The following is a 14,352-nucleotide window of genomic DNA, read 5'->3' on the forward strand; positions in this document are numbered from 1 at the left end:
TACAGGAGCCTGAAGCCCCCTCTTCTCATCACTACCATCAGGGAGGAGGAACAGGAGCCTGAAGACCCCTCTTCTCATTACTACCATCAGGGAGGAGGTACAGGAGCCTGAAGACCCCTCTTCTCATTGTGACCATCAGGGAGGAGGTACAGGAGCCTGAAGACCCCTCTTCTCATTGTGACCATCAGGGAGGAGGTACAGGAGCCTGAAGACCCCTCTTCTCATTACTACCATCAGGGAGGAGGTACAGGAGCCTGAAGACCCCTCTTCTCATTACTACCATCAGGGAGGAGGTACAGGAGCCTGAAGACCCCTCTTCTCATTGTGACCATCAGGGAGGAGGTACAGGAGCCTGAAGACCCCTCTTCTCATCACTACCATCAGGGAGGAGGAACAGGAGCCTGAAGACCCCTCTTCTCATTACTACCATCAGGGAGGAGGTACAGGAGCCTGAAGACCCCTCTTCTCATTGTGACCATCAAGGAGGAGGTACAGGAGCCTGAAGACCCCTCTTCTCATTGTGACCATCAGGGAGGAGGGACAGGAGCCTGAAGACCCCTCTTCTCATTACTACCGTCAGGGAGGAGGTACAGGAGCCTGAAGACCCCTCTTCTCATTGTTACCATCAGGGAGGAGGTACAGGAGCCTGAAGACCCCTCTTCTCATTACTACCATCAGGGAGGGGGTACAGGAGCCTGAAGACCCCTCTTCTCATTACTGCCACCAGAGAGGAGGTACAGGAGCCTGAAGAAACACACTCAACGATTCAGGAACAGCTTTTTCCCCTCTGCCATCCGATTTCTGAATGGACATTAAACCCATGAACACTACCTCACTACTATTTTATTTTTGCTACTTAATTTAACTATTATATATTTTTTCAGTTTTTTTTCTATGAATTGCATTCTACTGCTACGGCAAGGACAACAAATTTCACGACATATGCCGGTGATATTAAACCTGATTCTAAATCTGAATCCTGTTTGGCAAATTTCTTGCACAAACCGTCCAACGCAGATGCTGGAAATCTGGAGGAACGCACGGTGAGTGAGCTTGAGCTCAGATGTTAACTCTTCATTCCCCTCCCTCGATTTCGTGGCCTGGTGATTTCCTCCAGCTCTTTGTGCGTTGCTGCTGAGAAACTCCCCGAGATTGTTTGAAGAAGCGAAAGGGAGAGTTGGGTCCTTTTCAGGAAGGACAGATACAATCACTGGATTATAGCGGGACCGGTTCCTGGCTCCCAGTCACTTCATGACCTCTAGCATTTTGCTCTAGATATCTGCAGAATCTGTTGCTCCTCTGACAATAATCTCGATTTTTGACTCCCTGCCATTTCTTAAGCCCTATTGTCTGTAAGGATTCATACAGGATCACCCCTGCTGCACTTGTTTCTGAAGACACTGTGAAACGGCTCCTTTAAACCAGTAAACGTTTCTAATCATCTGTCAGATTGCATTTTCCTCTGTCTTAATTGCTCCCAGACTCTCCCCTGCCCATTCTGCGAGCGCAGGTCCTGTTACAACTCCAACCCCACGAAGTGGTGCAGCCCCAAGTCAGGTATAAAACCAGAGTACGGGTGTCCCTGTTTCTAGGAGACGGCACTGCCCTCTTGCTTAGGTGACACTTTTTGAAGCTAATTCACAGGCATCCTCAACTCACTCACTCAGCCGGTTTATTGCCGGGAGGGCTCTGATTGGTTGCTTCGCGGGCGGTGGGCGTATTCCTTGAACTCTTGTTAGCGCGGTGCCTGCCGGGAGGCTGTGTTCCCCCGGGCGAGGACTGCGCCTCCAGCGCCGCCTGTGGCACTACAACCCCCAGCTGCCTTTGTGGCAGCCGCGCACGCGCAGTGGCTGCGCGATGTGTGTGTCAAAAAGTTGCGTCAGCTGGAATCCCTTGAGTCCGGTGGCGGAGGTTGTTAATATTTTCTAAAGTAGATGCAGCTCGGCTGAAGGAGTCCCGTTATCGTCAGAGTGCTGGTAAAGTTTGCAAATATTGTGTTAATAAGTCCGTGTACGGTTACTGCCAGAGCGTTAATTAATTCTTTATTCCCAATGTTAAAAGTTTCCGCCAGTGTTCAGGTAAAGTTTGCAATGCATAGTGTTACTGTAATGGGGTTATTGTTAATGCAAGCACTTAACTTTCATTCGTGAGAGTAAACGTTTAATGCACGGTAAGGCAGCGTTTGGAGCCTTTAATGCAGCACTGGGTTTCATGTTTCCGCTGCAGTTTCCGATGAGGTGTGGGCATTGATTGAGGAGCTGCTATGTCGCTGGATCGGGGAAATTCGGGTTGCGCCGGAGCCGCGACCGGCCTCCAAGAGTTGAGGAAGTACAGCGAACTGATACAGAACCGGCGGCGGGAGAGCCGGGCGGCGGCGATGGACAACGCCGCCCTCGCCGTGCTCAACTGCCTGGACTCGCGATGGCCGGAGCGGCAGGGAGGCGAGAGGTCGCCGCCGCCCCTGCGGGAGCCACCCGCCGAACTTAAGCCGCTGCTGTTGCTGTTGCTGCGGCTGTCCCGCAGTTGCCCGTTCGACGACATCCGAGAGAGAAGCGCGGGCATCCTGAAAATGGTGCAGGTAAGCGCCCAGTCTGGTCACACCAAACCTTAAGAGCATTGTGTGCAGTTCTGATCTTCCTACCCACTGAAAGCTCGAAAAGAGTGCCGAGAGAAAGTTGCCGGGACTTGAGTTGTAGGGAAAGGTTGAATTGGTTAGGACTTCATTTCCAGGAGTGTAGAAGAAATTTTGTGCACGTCCACTCTATACAAAATTTCGAGGGGTATAGATAGGATATGGGTGGTTGGGTGGAGAATTTCCTTCACCAAAGGTGCTCTTACCCTTGGGCAAGGTGTAGCACCTGCTTAGCCCCCAAATCAGGATCCCTTGAAACCATGGGAGCAGGTGGTGGATGATCCTGTGAACAGCTGGTGCGGGTTATGTGACCACTGACACCAGGCAGACAATCTCTGAAGAGTATTGATAATGGCTGGGGTCACCCATCTTGTACAGACACTGCCCAGAAGAAGGCAATGGCAAACCACTTCTGTAGAAAAATTTGCCGAGAACAATCATGATGGTGGAAAGGCCATGATTGTCCATGTCATATGACATGGCACATGATGATAGAATGAATGTAAGCACGTTTTCACATTTTCCCCTTGGGTTGGGTGCAACTAGAAGACAGTTTAAAGTGAAAAGTGGAATATTTAAGGGGGACTGGTGGAGGAGATTTTGATCATAACATTTAAGAGTATTCTGGCTAGGTAGATGGATGAGGCGTGTGGAGGGCCAGGGCCCAACTGCAGGTAGATGGGGCGAGGCAGAACGTTGGGTCCCTGTGGACTAGATGGGAAGAGGTGTCTGTTTCCGTGACTCTGTATCGAAAGGTGATGGCAACCTGTTTGCATGTTGTACAGAGGTGCAGTGAGATAAGAAAACCACACAGTGAATGTAATGTTACAGAATAGGTCGACAGCGTGCAAAGGCGTGGTGAGGAAGTTTGCAGACTCGTCTGATCGACAGTGGGATAGAAACTTGAACTGAGCCTGGTGTTATGTTCACTGAGCTCTTGTATCTTCTGCTGGATTGTGGAGGGAGGGGGGGAAACAGAAAATGACCTGGAAGGGAATGGTCTTTGATTATCGCTGCATCATCCAGTCCTGATGAAGGGCCTCAGCCTGAAATGTCGACTCTTTATTACTTTCCATGTGACTGTTGATGAAAGACACACAGCTGATGGTGTAGATGTCTTTATTTGTCAGAAAGAGTCTCCCTGACCCAACATTTTTGTACACTAAAGATCACAGTTAGCAGGAAGGTGATTCTACAGTGACAATGCCGCTTTTGAATATAAATAATTTTCAAACGACCTTCATGCCACCCAAGATGAACGTTAATCACTGCTGACATGAGGAAATCTGCAGATGCTGGAAATTCGAGCAACACACACAAAATGCTGGTGGAACGCAGCAGGCCGGGCAGCATCTATAGGACGAAGCACTGTTGACGTTTCGGGCCGAGACCCTTCGTCAGGACTAACTGAAAGAAAAGATAGAGATTTGAATCTCTAACTATCCTCCGTCCCCCTCCCCCAACTTTTTATTCTGGCTACTTCCTTTCCAGTCCTGAAGAAGGGTCTCGTCTTTTCTTTTGAGCTGCTTTCATGCATATGCAAACATCTCTTGGTTTACAATCCAGGAAGCTCATTGTTCTGAGCAGCATTTTGTATCGCTGGTTGTTGTTGAAATTAATATCTTGTATGCCGTAACAGATGGTACCTGACTTGCTGAGTGCCTCCAGCGTGCGTGTGCGTGTGTGTGTGTTGCTCTAGATCTCCTGTATTTACTGAACCTTGTATTTCTGCGAAGAGCTACAAGGATTGTCTAGCTGGCTGACGGGAGTTCCAATAAACATTTAGGATTGAGACCCGTAGATAGACGACCAGTGTCGGCTTCCCAGGGGGGACAAGTTCAAAAATGTTTGGGGCAAGTTTTTTTTTCCCACACGTAGTGGGTGCCTGTAAAGTGCTGCCAGAGTTGATGGTGGACGGGGATCTATCAGAGATGGTCGGGATGGAATGTTGTATAAATATCCAGAAGATGCTTTTTATAACGGCCAGGAAGAAATCTTGAATTGCAGTGACTTCTGACCCCAAGGCAGCAAAGGGAGCAGGTCTGGCAGCATCTGTGGAGAGGAATAAATGATCTAGATCAGTGCTTCCCATGACATAAAGGTCAGGAGCCCCTGAAGTAGAATGATACTGATAAACACGAGAGATGTTGAAAGAACTTGTCCGGTTAGGCAGCATCTCTGGAGGGGAACAAAGGGTTGATGTTTCAGGCAGAGACCCTTGAAGAATCCTGAAGGGTCAATGTCAATGGCTTATTCCTTTCCATGGGTGCTGCCTGACAGAGTTCCTACAGCTTTTCATGGATGGTATTGATATTGGCGTTGGACAACAGAACTGGCTGTAGCAATTTCAGTGATTTGGTTCCACTGCTCTACTTCAAAGTAGTTTTTAGTTCTGGGCTGGGGAACCCAATGTTAATTCCCACCTCTGTCTGATATATTGTTTGACCTTTAACAAATTGAGAAGTTGAGATGACTTGGTTCCAAGGTGGGATTATCGGGGCTCCTGAGGGCAATATTTACTCACTTGGCTGGAGACATTAGGAATTAACAGTTGCAGGAATCTGGAACAAAGCACAAACTTGTGGAGGAGCTCCAGCAGGTCAGGCAGCATCTAGAATAAACAGTCTAGATCAGGGGTTCATGGACCTCTTGGTTAATGGTAGGATTCCATGGCTTAAAGGTTGGGAACCCCTGATCTAGATGAAGGATCTTGACCCATACCATCAACTGTACGTTTCCCTCAGTGGATGCTCTTTGATCTGCTAAGCTCCTCCAGCACAAGGGTTGCCATCCTGGGGTCCACAGACCCCTTGCTTAATGGTATTGGTCCATGGCATTAAAAAGTTGGGGACCCCTGGTCTTGATGAAGTGTGTCTCAACCCAAGTCATCAAATGTCCATGCTTGCTCCCTGATCTGCTAAGTTCTCCCAGCACAAGGGTTCCTGACCTTTTTTATACCATGGACCAATACCATCAAGCCTGGGGTCTGTGGATCCCAGGATGGGAACTCCTGCTCCCGTATTTTATGTATTCATCCACCTCGTTACTGGCCTAACGTTATCCAGCTTGTCTTTGCTTCCATCACCTGCTTCTGTTCCATTGAGTCGCAGAGCACCATCACACAGAAACAGTCCGTCTGGTCCATGCTGATCCATTTAAACTGCCTGGTCCTATCGATCTGCACCGGAACCATAGCCCTCCACACCCCTTCCCATCCACATACCTATCCAAACTTCTCTCGAATGTTGTAATCAAATACACACCTAACACTAGCACTGGCAGCTTGTTCCATACTCTCACACCCTCTGAGTGAAGAAGTTCCCCCTCGGCTTCCCTTTAAATATCTTGCCTTTCACCCTTGACCCATGTCCTCTAGTTCTAGTCTCGCCCAACCTCAGTGGGGGGGGGGGGGGAGCCTGTGTGTATTTGAACCCCTCAATTTTGCATATCTGTATCAAACCTCTCCTCATTCTCCAGTCCAGGGAATAAAGGATTATGGGGAAAAGATAGGTAGGCAGAGACTAGTCCATGGCCAGATCAGCCATGATCTTATTGAATGGCGGGGCAGGCTCGACGGGCAAGATGGCTGACTCCGGCTCCTGTTTCTAGTGCTGTGTTCAACATAACACTCCAGCTCCTGATTTGTGAAGACCAATGTGTCCAAGATTGATTATGGCCCCATCTACTGGTGATGGCACTTTCAGGGAATTGTGGATCTGTCTACCCAGGTCCGTTTGTTTTACCACAGCAAAGTTCATCAGTTATTTTTGAGTGGTGTCCATTTATTGTCACTGTGAAAGTGGAAGGGGGTTTGTGTATGGGAATATATTAAAATGACAACCTTGTAACATGTGTGTTAGGGGAACTGATGGCATCAATAGAAATGGGTGGATGTGATGCTTGTCACTGCTAGATCATGGCTGTGGAGTGATCAAAGCCATGTGCTGTACAGTCGGCCCTCCTTATCCGCGGGTTCCATATGCACGGATTCAACCAACCGCAGATCGGGAAAACCCGGAAGCTCTCCCTCCAGCACTCGTTGGAGCATGTACAGACTTGTTTTTTCTTGTCATTATTCCCTAAACAATAAAGTATAACAACTCTTTACATGGCATTTACATTGTATTAGGTATTATAAGTAACCTAGAGATGATTTAAAAGTACAGGCAGTCCCCGGGTTATGAACGAGTTCCATTCCTAAATCTGTCTTTAAGTAGGATTTGAAGTTGGGACAGGTACATCCGGTATTATTTAGCGTCAGTTAGTCAAATGCTTTTCAGTATATAGTACATATTTTACCTTTCTATGCATATAAACACTTAAGAAACATATGTATTTCAATAATTAAACCACTGCGTTGTTTAATAATAATTGTAGCTTTCATTGGGGCAGGGCCTTTCACATGCTCCATTAAAATTGTTCCAATCTTTGACCAACTGTAGCCTAACACTTTTCCAATGACCGATGACGTTTCACCTCTTTCCGATTGCTTTATTACTTCCACCTTACTTTCAATTGTGATCGTGATTATTTTTGTGAACAGAAACATTGCAGATTCAGAGCTCCACCACACTGAGCCAGGTTAAATAAGGGACTTGAGCACCCGTGTTTTTTGGTATCCGCAGGGGGTCTCGGAACCGATCCCCCACGGATGAGGACGGCCAACTGTACAGTCGGTGGCCACTTTATTAGATACACCTGTTCATTAATGCAAATATCTAATCAGCCAATCAAGTGGCAGCAACCCAGTGCATAAAAGCATGTTCAAGAGGTTCAGTTGTTGTTCACACCAAACATCAGAATGGCGAAGTAATGTGATCTAAGTGACTTTGATTGTGGAATGATTGTCGGTGCCAGATGGGGTGATCTGAGTATCCTAAACTGATCTCTTGGGAGTTTAACAGTCTGTAGAGCAGGGGTAATGGTAAGGGTCCATGGCATTAAAAAAAAAAGTTGTAACCCCTGCTCTGGAGTTTAGAGAATGGTGCAATTGGACAGCGGCAGTTCTGTGTGCAAAAATGCTTGGTTAGTGAGAGAGGTCAGAGGAGAATGGCCAGACTGGTTCAAGCTGATGGAAAGGTGACAGTAACTCAAATAATGTGTTTGTTGCAACAGTGGTGTGTAGAAGAGCATCTCTGAACATTGAAACTTGATGTGGATGGGCTTCAGCAGCAGAAGTCTGCGAACGTACGCTTAATGGCCACTTTATTAAGTACAGGAGATGCCTGTAATGTGGGCACAGATTGTATATTCCATCTGATTAGTATTTAGGTGGAACAGGGAACAAGGAAAGCTCTCTAAACAAGGTAGGAGATCAGGGCAGTACTGAGCAATTCTGTTGGCCTTGATGGATTATGTGATTTGCACTCAGAAATGGCAAAGGTTATTGGTAGGAATTAAAGTCCAAGTAGACAATAGTACATAGAGTACAGTGCAGAAACAGGCCATTCGGCCCACAGTTTTGTGCTGAACCAGTTAAAAAGCAAATCAAAACCACCCAAACACTGTCTCCTACCTACACCGCGTCCATTTCCCTCCATCTTCCTTGCATCCATGTGCCCATCCAAATGTCTCTTAAAAGAGAAATAGACAGTAGCAGAACATTGCATTCGCAATGGCCTTAGGATTGTCTTCAGCACGGAACTACTGTGCTGTGCCAGTGGCTTTTGGGACTGCCTTGTATAGGAAACCATTGAACTAAAACTAGAGGAAAAGAATTTTAATGAAGATGAAGGTATCGCTCAAAGTAAAAACTGGAATTTGATTGTAAACAAGGTGGGAGAGCAGAAACTTGATCATTTGGTCCTCATCCAATTGGGAGTGATGGAATACAGGTGTACAAATACCATCTGACTAGACGTGCCCAGGCATTATCCCTGAAGATGGCAGTTTGTCAACGAAATGTCAGTTATAATCGACGCCTGTACCTAGCTTGAAGCCCAGAAAGAGTTTGTCTCTTAAAAGCCTCTAATGTATTTGCCTCTACCATCGTACCAGGCAGTGCATTCCAGGCATCCACCATTCTGAGTTTTAAAAAATACTTGCCCCTCACATCCCCGTTGAACCTACCCCCTGTCACTTCAACGTATGCCCTCTGATATTAGACTTTCTACCCTGGGAAACAGATACTCTCTGTCCACTCTATTTATGCACCTCATACCTTGTAAACCTCTATCAGATCTCCCCTCGGCCTCTGGCACGCCAGAGAAAACAGCCCAAGATAATCCAGCACCTCATGATAGCGCATGCCCTCTAAACCAGGTAGCATCCTTTTAAGTCTCTCTTGCACCCTCTCCAAAGTTTGTGCCCATGATGAAGCTGGCCGAGTTTGTTTGGTTTTCTCTACAGAGGTGTGTGCAATAATTCTAGTAACTTGGAGTCAAGTTTATTGTCATTTATCTATATACATGCATACTGTCAAGCAAGACTGTCGCCCCGAACCCGGGTGCATTTACAAATGAACCAGGTTTCATTAAAGGCTGGGTAGGTTCAATCTTGCTGTGACAAAGGAAATTTATGGAATGTGTGTGGGAGTTTTTGTTTTCTGGATTGTATTTGAAGCAATAGCTGGACAAGGTTGATCTTGCTTCATGCACTGCGCAGACTAAACATTCTTATCAAGGGGAAGAGTGATCATAACATGATTAAAAATTTAGAGTTTGAAAAGTATGAAGCTAAGGTTTTGCGCTTGAACCGAGTAACTAAAAGCATGAGGTGCAGCCTGCCCTGCTGAGTAACCCCAGCATTTTGATTGTTGCTCTGGATTTCCAGCACTTGCACAGTTCTTTGTTCGTTAAAGCTTGAGGGGAGTTGGTTGTGGTTGATGGGAAGTCTATGCCAAAAAGAATGTTTGTGGGCAGTGATTTAATAATATGCCAGTTGCATTAATGTTCCTTTTAAGGGCTGAAAACCCAGCAGGATGAGTCATTTCAAGTTTACTGTCAATCAACCATATAAATGCATACATGAATACTGCCAAGCAAAAGAACGTTTCTCTGAGCCAAGGTGCACAACCCAGTCCATATGACTCAAGCACAGCACAAGGTAATATTACCATACCTTAACAAATAACAAGGTGCAAAATTTGTGCCTTTGAAATCAGTGTGACAAGGTGCCAATGTCTGTAAAGGAGATGCCAGATGCTTCTTTCCTCCACTAGCCTACAAGTCACTCTTGGGCAAGGTGTAGCACCTGCTCAGCCCCCGATTAGAGTTACGTGAAGCCGTGGGAGCAGGTGGGGGATGGTCGTACGAGCAGCCGGTGCACATCACAAGTCCTGGTTATGTGACCACTGACGCCAGTCAGACAATCTCTGAAGAGTATTGATAGTGGCTGGGAGTCACCCGTCTTGTAAAGACACTGCCCAGAAGGAGGCAATGGCAAACCTCTTCTGTAGGGAGAGAAAAATTACCAAGAAAGTCATAGTCAAAGGCCATGATCGGCCACGTTATATGACACAGCACATGATGATGCTTACATAAAGGAAAAGGCACGAAGTTACCAGAAATGGCAGTTAGTCTGTGGATTGAGATAATTTTTGAATTTGATGTATTTCAGGAGAACTCACCCCCCCCCCCCATTAAATGGGCAGCACAGCAGAGGAAGCTGCAGGCAGTTTCACACTCCAGGAGTGCACGTTGCACACACATCCTACTCCGTCAGGAAAGCTGACCAATGCCTCTACTTATTGAGAAGGCAGAAGAGATCTGGTCTTGGCTCATCCAGACTCACATCATTCTGCAGATGTACTGTAGAAAGAACCCTAACCCATGCACAGTACAAAACCTGCACAGTAGTGGGCAGGGATCCTTTTTTTTTGAAGGGGGGTCGGAGGTAGCTCAGTTCTTCAAATCTCAATCTTAAGAAGGAACCAAATGAGAATGAAAGAATCACACACACAAAATGCTGATGGGACACAGCAGGCCAGGCAGCATCTCTAAGGAGAAGCACTGTCGACATTTCAGGCCGGGACCCTTCCAGCCCAAAACGCCAACAGTGCTTTTCCTTGTAGATGCTGCCTGGCCTGCTGTGTTCCACCAGCATTTTGTGTGTGTTGTTGTTTGAATTTCCAGCATCTGTAGATTTCCTCGAGAATGAAAGAATATTGTCTATGAATGGATAGGTGTAACTTGTGTATGCATGAGGTTTGCACGGTGTTTGAAAATGATCCTGGCAATGAAAGGGTTAACATAGGAGGAGCTTATGATGACTCTGGGCCTATTCTCACTGGAGTTTAGAAGAAAGAGGGAGGATCTCATTGAAACCTATTAAAGGGCCTTGATGGAGTGGATGTTGAGAGGATGTTCCTCAAGTTGGAGGAATCTAAGGCCAGAGGGTCAGCCTTAGAATAGAAAGTCTTCCTTTTAGAACAGATAGGTGGAGGAATTTCTTTAGCTAGAGAGTGGTGAATCTGTAGAATTCATTGCCACAGGCAGCTGTGGAGGCCAAGACATTGGGTATATTTAAAGTGGACGTTGATAAATCATGATTAGACAGGGTGTCAAAGATTATTGCAGGAAACAAGAAGAGGGAAATAAATCTGGCGGAGCTGACTCAATGTTAAATGGCCCAATTCTGCTCCAATGTCTTGCAGTTTAATATAACGTTATAAAGCTGAAAACGAGAGATCATACAATTTTGTGCAGTGGTGTATTTATTAAATGGTAAGAGATTGGCCGGCGGTGTAGTGGCGTTGGCACTGGACTTCGAGGCGGATGGTCCTCGGTTCGAATCTGGCTGAGGCTCAATCTGGGCAGCGGCAGTATCTGCACACAAGAAAGGCCTGGCGATCTACTCCCGTATCTTTCCATGAAAACCCATGGACAAGTAGACTATCCAAAGGGTTGCCATGACAGAATGGCACTCAAAAACAAGACACTGAACACAGATCTGCCCTTGGGCCCAAGTACTCAAAGACCATCTTGCAGGTGACTAGGGGAGCGAGTAGTATTCTAAGAATTCAGTTAAGAGTGGTTCCACTCCCTAGATCCTTCAAAGGTCCCACACAATTTGATAGGGTGTTAAGAAGGTGTTGGTGTGTTGGTTTTAATTAGTCAGGGGACTGAGTTCAGGATCTGTGAGGTAATGTAGCTCTATAAAACCACACTTGGAATATTGTCTGGGTGGTTCATGACGCAGAAACTTCAGAGGGTGCAGTAGAGATTTACCAGGATGCTGCCTGGGTTAGAGAGCATGTCTGGCTAGGGCTTTTCTCTTTAGAGTGAAAGGCGATGAGAAGAGACTTGACAGACTTACTGATCTGATGGAAGTGTTCCAGATGATGACTGGCATGGTGGACAGCCAGAGAATTTTTCCCAGGGTGGAAGTGGCTAATGTGAGACAGCTTAACTTTAAGGTGATTGGAGGAAGGTATAGTACCCTGCCAGGAGTGGTGGCAGAATTGGGTGGTTTAAGAGACACATAGACGATAGAAAAATGGAGGGAAGGTTTAGATTGATCTAGAGTAGGTGAAAGGGTAATTGGATAGAGAATGTGTGCTGTTCTGAAATGGCTCCTGCCATTTATGAGTGAAGTTGTACACTTGTGTAAGGCCTTGGTGAAGGAGTGCACAGAATATGAGTGCAGTTGTATAACTGGAATATATTGTGCCATTCTGAGCTGCTTGCCTGAGAAAGGACATGCCACTGAGTAAAGATTCACTCAACTAGTGATGGCAGGTTTTGCATGAGGAGAGAGTAAGTAGATGGAGGTCTGTATTCTTTAATATTTTACTTTATACAGTGGGGAACCCTTAAGTGGTAGATCAAGCTGCTTTAAATACAGCCTGAGCCTCTTCTAATCCTGGGGAGAATTAATCATGTATGCTTGGCCAAAGACGGGCCTGGCATTGGGATAATAAATGATCGAATTGTTGAGCAAAACTCGACTGGCCGAATGGCCAGATTCTTCTGTTTTGGGGTTTTGCTTAGTCTCTGACCATTCAACCTTTGAAACGTGAATTGCTAGCCCAGAACTACGTGAGCTATTATCGGGGAACGGGAGGCTGTCACCTGTGACGTTGATTGAATCAGAATTGGGTTTCACATCAACAGCCTACGTCATGAAATTTGTTGTCTTGTGGCAGAAATAGAAAGCGATACATAAGTGAATTACACTAATAAACATTTATAATTTAAGTAAAGTTCAAAGTAAATTTAATATCATAATATATGTGTTGCTATATACAACCCTGAGATTCATTTTCTTGTGGGCATACTCAGCAGGTCTAAGTGTATTAACTTGAAAGGCCACACCAACTAGAGCACTCAGTGCAGAAGATGCCAAACTGCAAATACGTAAAGGAGAAATAATAACCAATAAATATTGAGAACAGAATATGAAGAGTCCTTGAAAGCAAGACCATTGGTTGTGGAGACATTTCAATGATTGGGCAAGTGAAGTTATCCACCCTGGTTCAGGAGCCTGATGGTTGAGGAGTAATAACTGTTCCTGAGCCTGGTGGCGTGAGTCCTGAGGCTCCTGTACCTTGATGGGAGCAGCCAGAGGAGAACATATCCTGTGTGGTGGGGGGTCCCTGATAATGGATGCTGCTTTCCTGTGATTTCCAGCAGGAGATTGGGTTTGAGGGGGAGAATAAATCAGTCATCGTGCAATGATGGAGAAGGCCTGATGGGCTGAATGGCCTAATTCTGCTTCGACTGTGCAAACAGTTATAAGGATAACTGCTCCTGACGACCATGTGATTTGTCTTGGAGGCCAACATCAGGCAGTCTTTCAAGAGGGTGAACCCTCGCAAGGTAGCGGGGCCCAATGGAGTTCCTGATAAGGCCCTGAAAACCTGTGTCAGTCAACTGGTGGGAGTATTCAAAGACATTTTCAACCTCTATCTGCTACAGTCAGATGCTCCCACCTGCTTTAAAGGGGCAACAATTGTACCCATACCAAAGAAGAACAATGAGCTGCCTCGACAGCTGTCATCTCACATCTGCAGTGATGAACTGGTTTGGGAGCTTGGTCGTGGCTAGAATCAACACCTGTCTCAGGAAGGATCTGGACCGACTACAATTTGCCTATCACCACAATAGATCTAGAGCAGATGTAATCTCAATGGCTCTCACGCAACCTGTGATCACCTGGACAACACAAGTGCCTGTCAGGATGCTGTTTATTGACTATAGCTCAGCATTTAACACCATCATTCCTATGGTCCTGATCGAAAAGCTACTCGACCTAGGCTTCTGCCTCTCTCTGCAACCAGATCCTCGACTTCCTAACAGGAAGACCGCAATCTGTGCGGATTGGAAATAACATCTCCACCTCACTGACAATTAAAACTGGCGCTCCCAGGGATGTGTGCTTAGCTCACTGCTCTGCTCGTTACACCCATGACTGTGGCAAGGCAAGCGCAAACAGCATCTATAAATTTGCTGATGATGCAACCTTTGTTGGCACAATTTAAGATAGTGACGAAAGGACGTACAGGAGCGAGATATATCAGCTAGTTGAGTGATGTTGTGGCAACAACCTTGCACTAAATGCCAGCAAGACCAAAGAGCTGATTGTGGACTTCAGGAAATGTAAGATGAGGGAACACACACCAGTCCTCATAGAGGGATCAGAAGTGGAGAGAGTGAGCAGTTTCAAGTTTCTGGGTGTCAATCCTTGAGGACCTAACCTGGTCCCAACATATCGATGCAGCTACAAACAAGGCACGACAGCAGCCAGATTTCATTAGGAGTTTGAAGAGATTTGGCTTGTCA

At 46.3% G+C, this 14,352-nt stretch overlaps 1 protein-coding gene across 2 annotated transcripts in view; it reads left to right on the plus strand.

Annotated features, from left to right (window-relative positions):
- Positions 1 to 877: 877 nt before the first annotated feature.
- LOC132380418 (sestrin-1-like) overlaps positions 878 to 14,352 on the plus strand; it is a 120,372-nt gene continuing 106,897 nt past the window's right edge. The window contains exons 1-2 of one of the 2 annotated variants that reach the window (XM_059949192.1): positions 878 to 1,043; positions 2,227 to 2,578. In XM_059949192.1, coding sequence (XP_059805175.1) covers positions 2,264 to 2,578 — 315 coding nt within the window. In that variant the 5' untranslated portion in view covers positions 878 to 1,043; positions 2,227 to 2,263. Of the gene's footprint in view, positions 1,044 to 1,852; positions 1,977 to 2,226; positions 2,579 to 14,352 lie in introns of those variants that run through there. The other variant, XM_059949191.1, reaches the window with a different exon arrangement.

This window comes from Hypanus sabinus, chromosome 24 (assembly GCF_030144855.1).
Source record: "Hypanus sabinus isolate sHypSab1 chromosome 24, sHypSab1.hap1, whole genome shotgun sequence".
NCBI classification, from domain to species: Eukaryota; Metazoa; Chordata; class Chondrichthyes; order Myliobatiformes; family Dasyatidae; genus Hypanus; species Hypanus sabinus.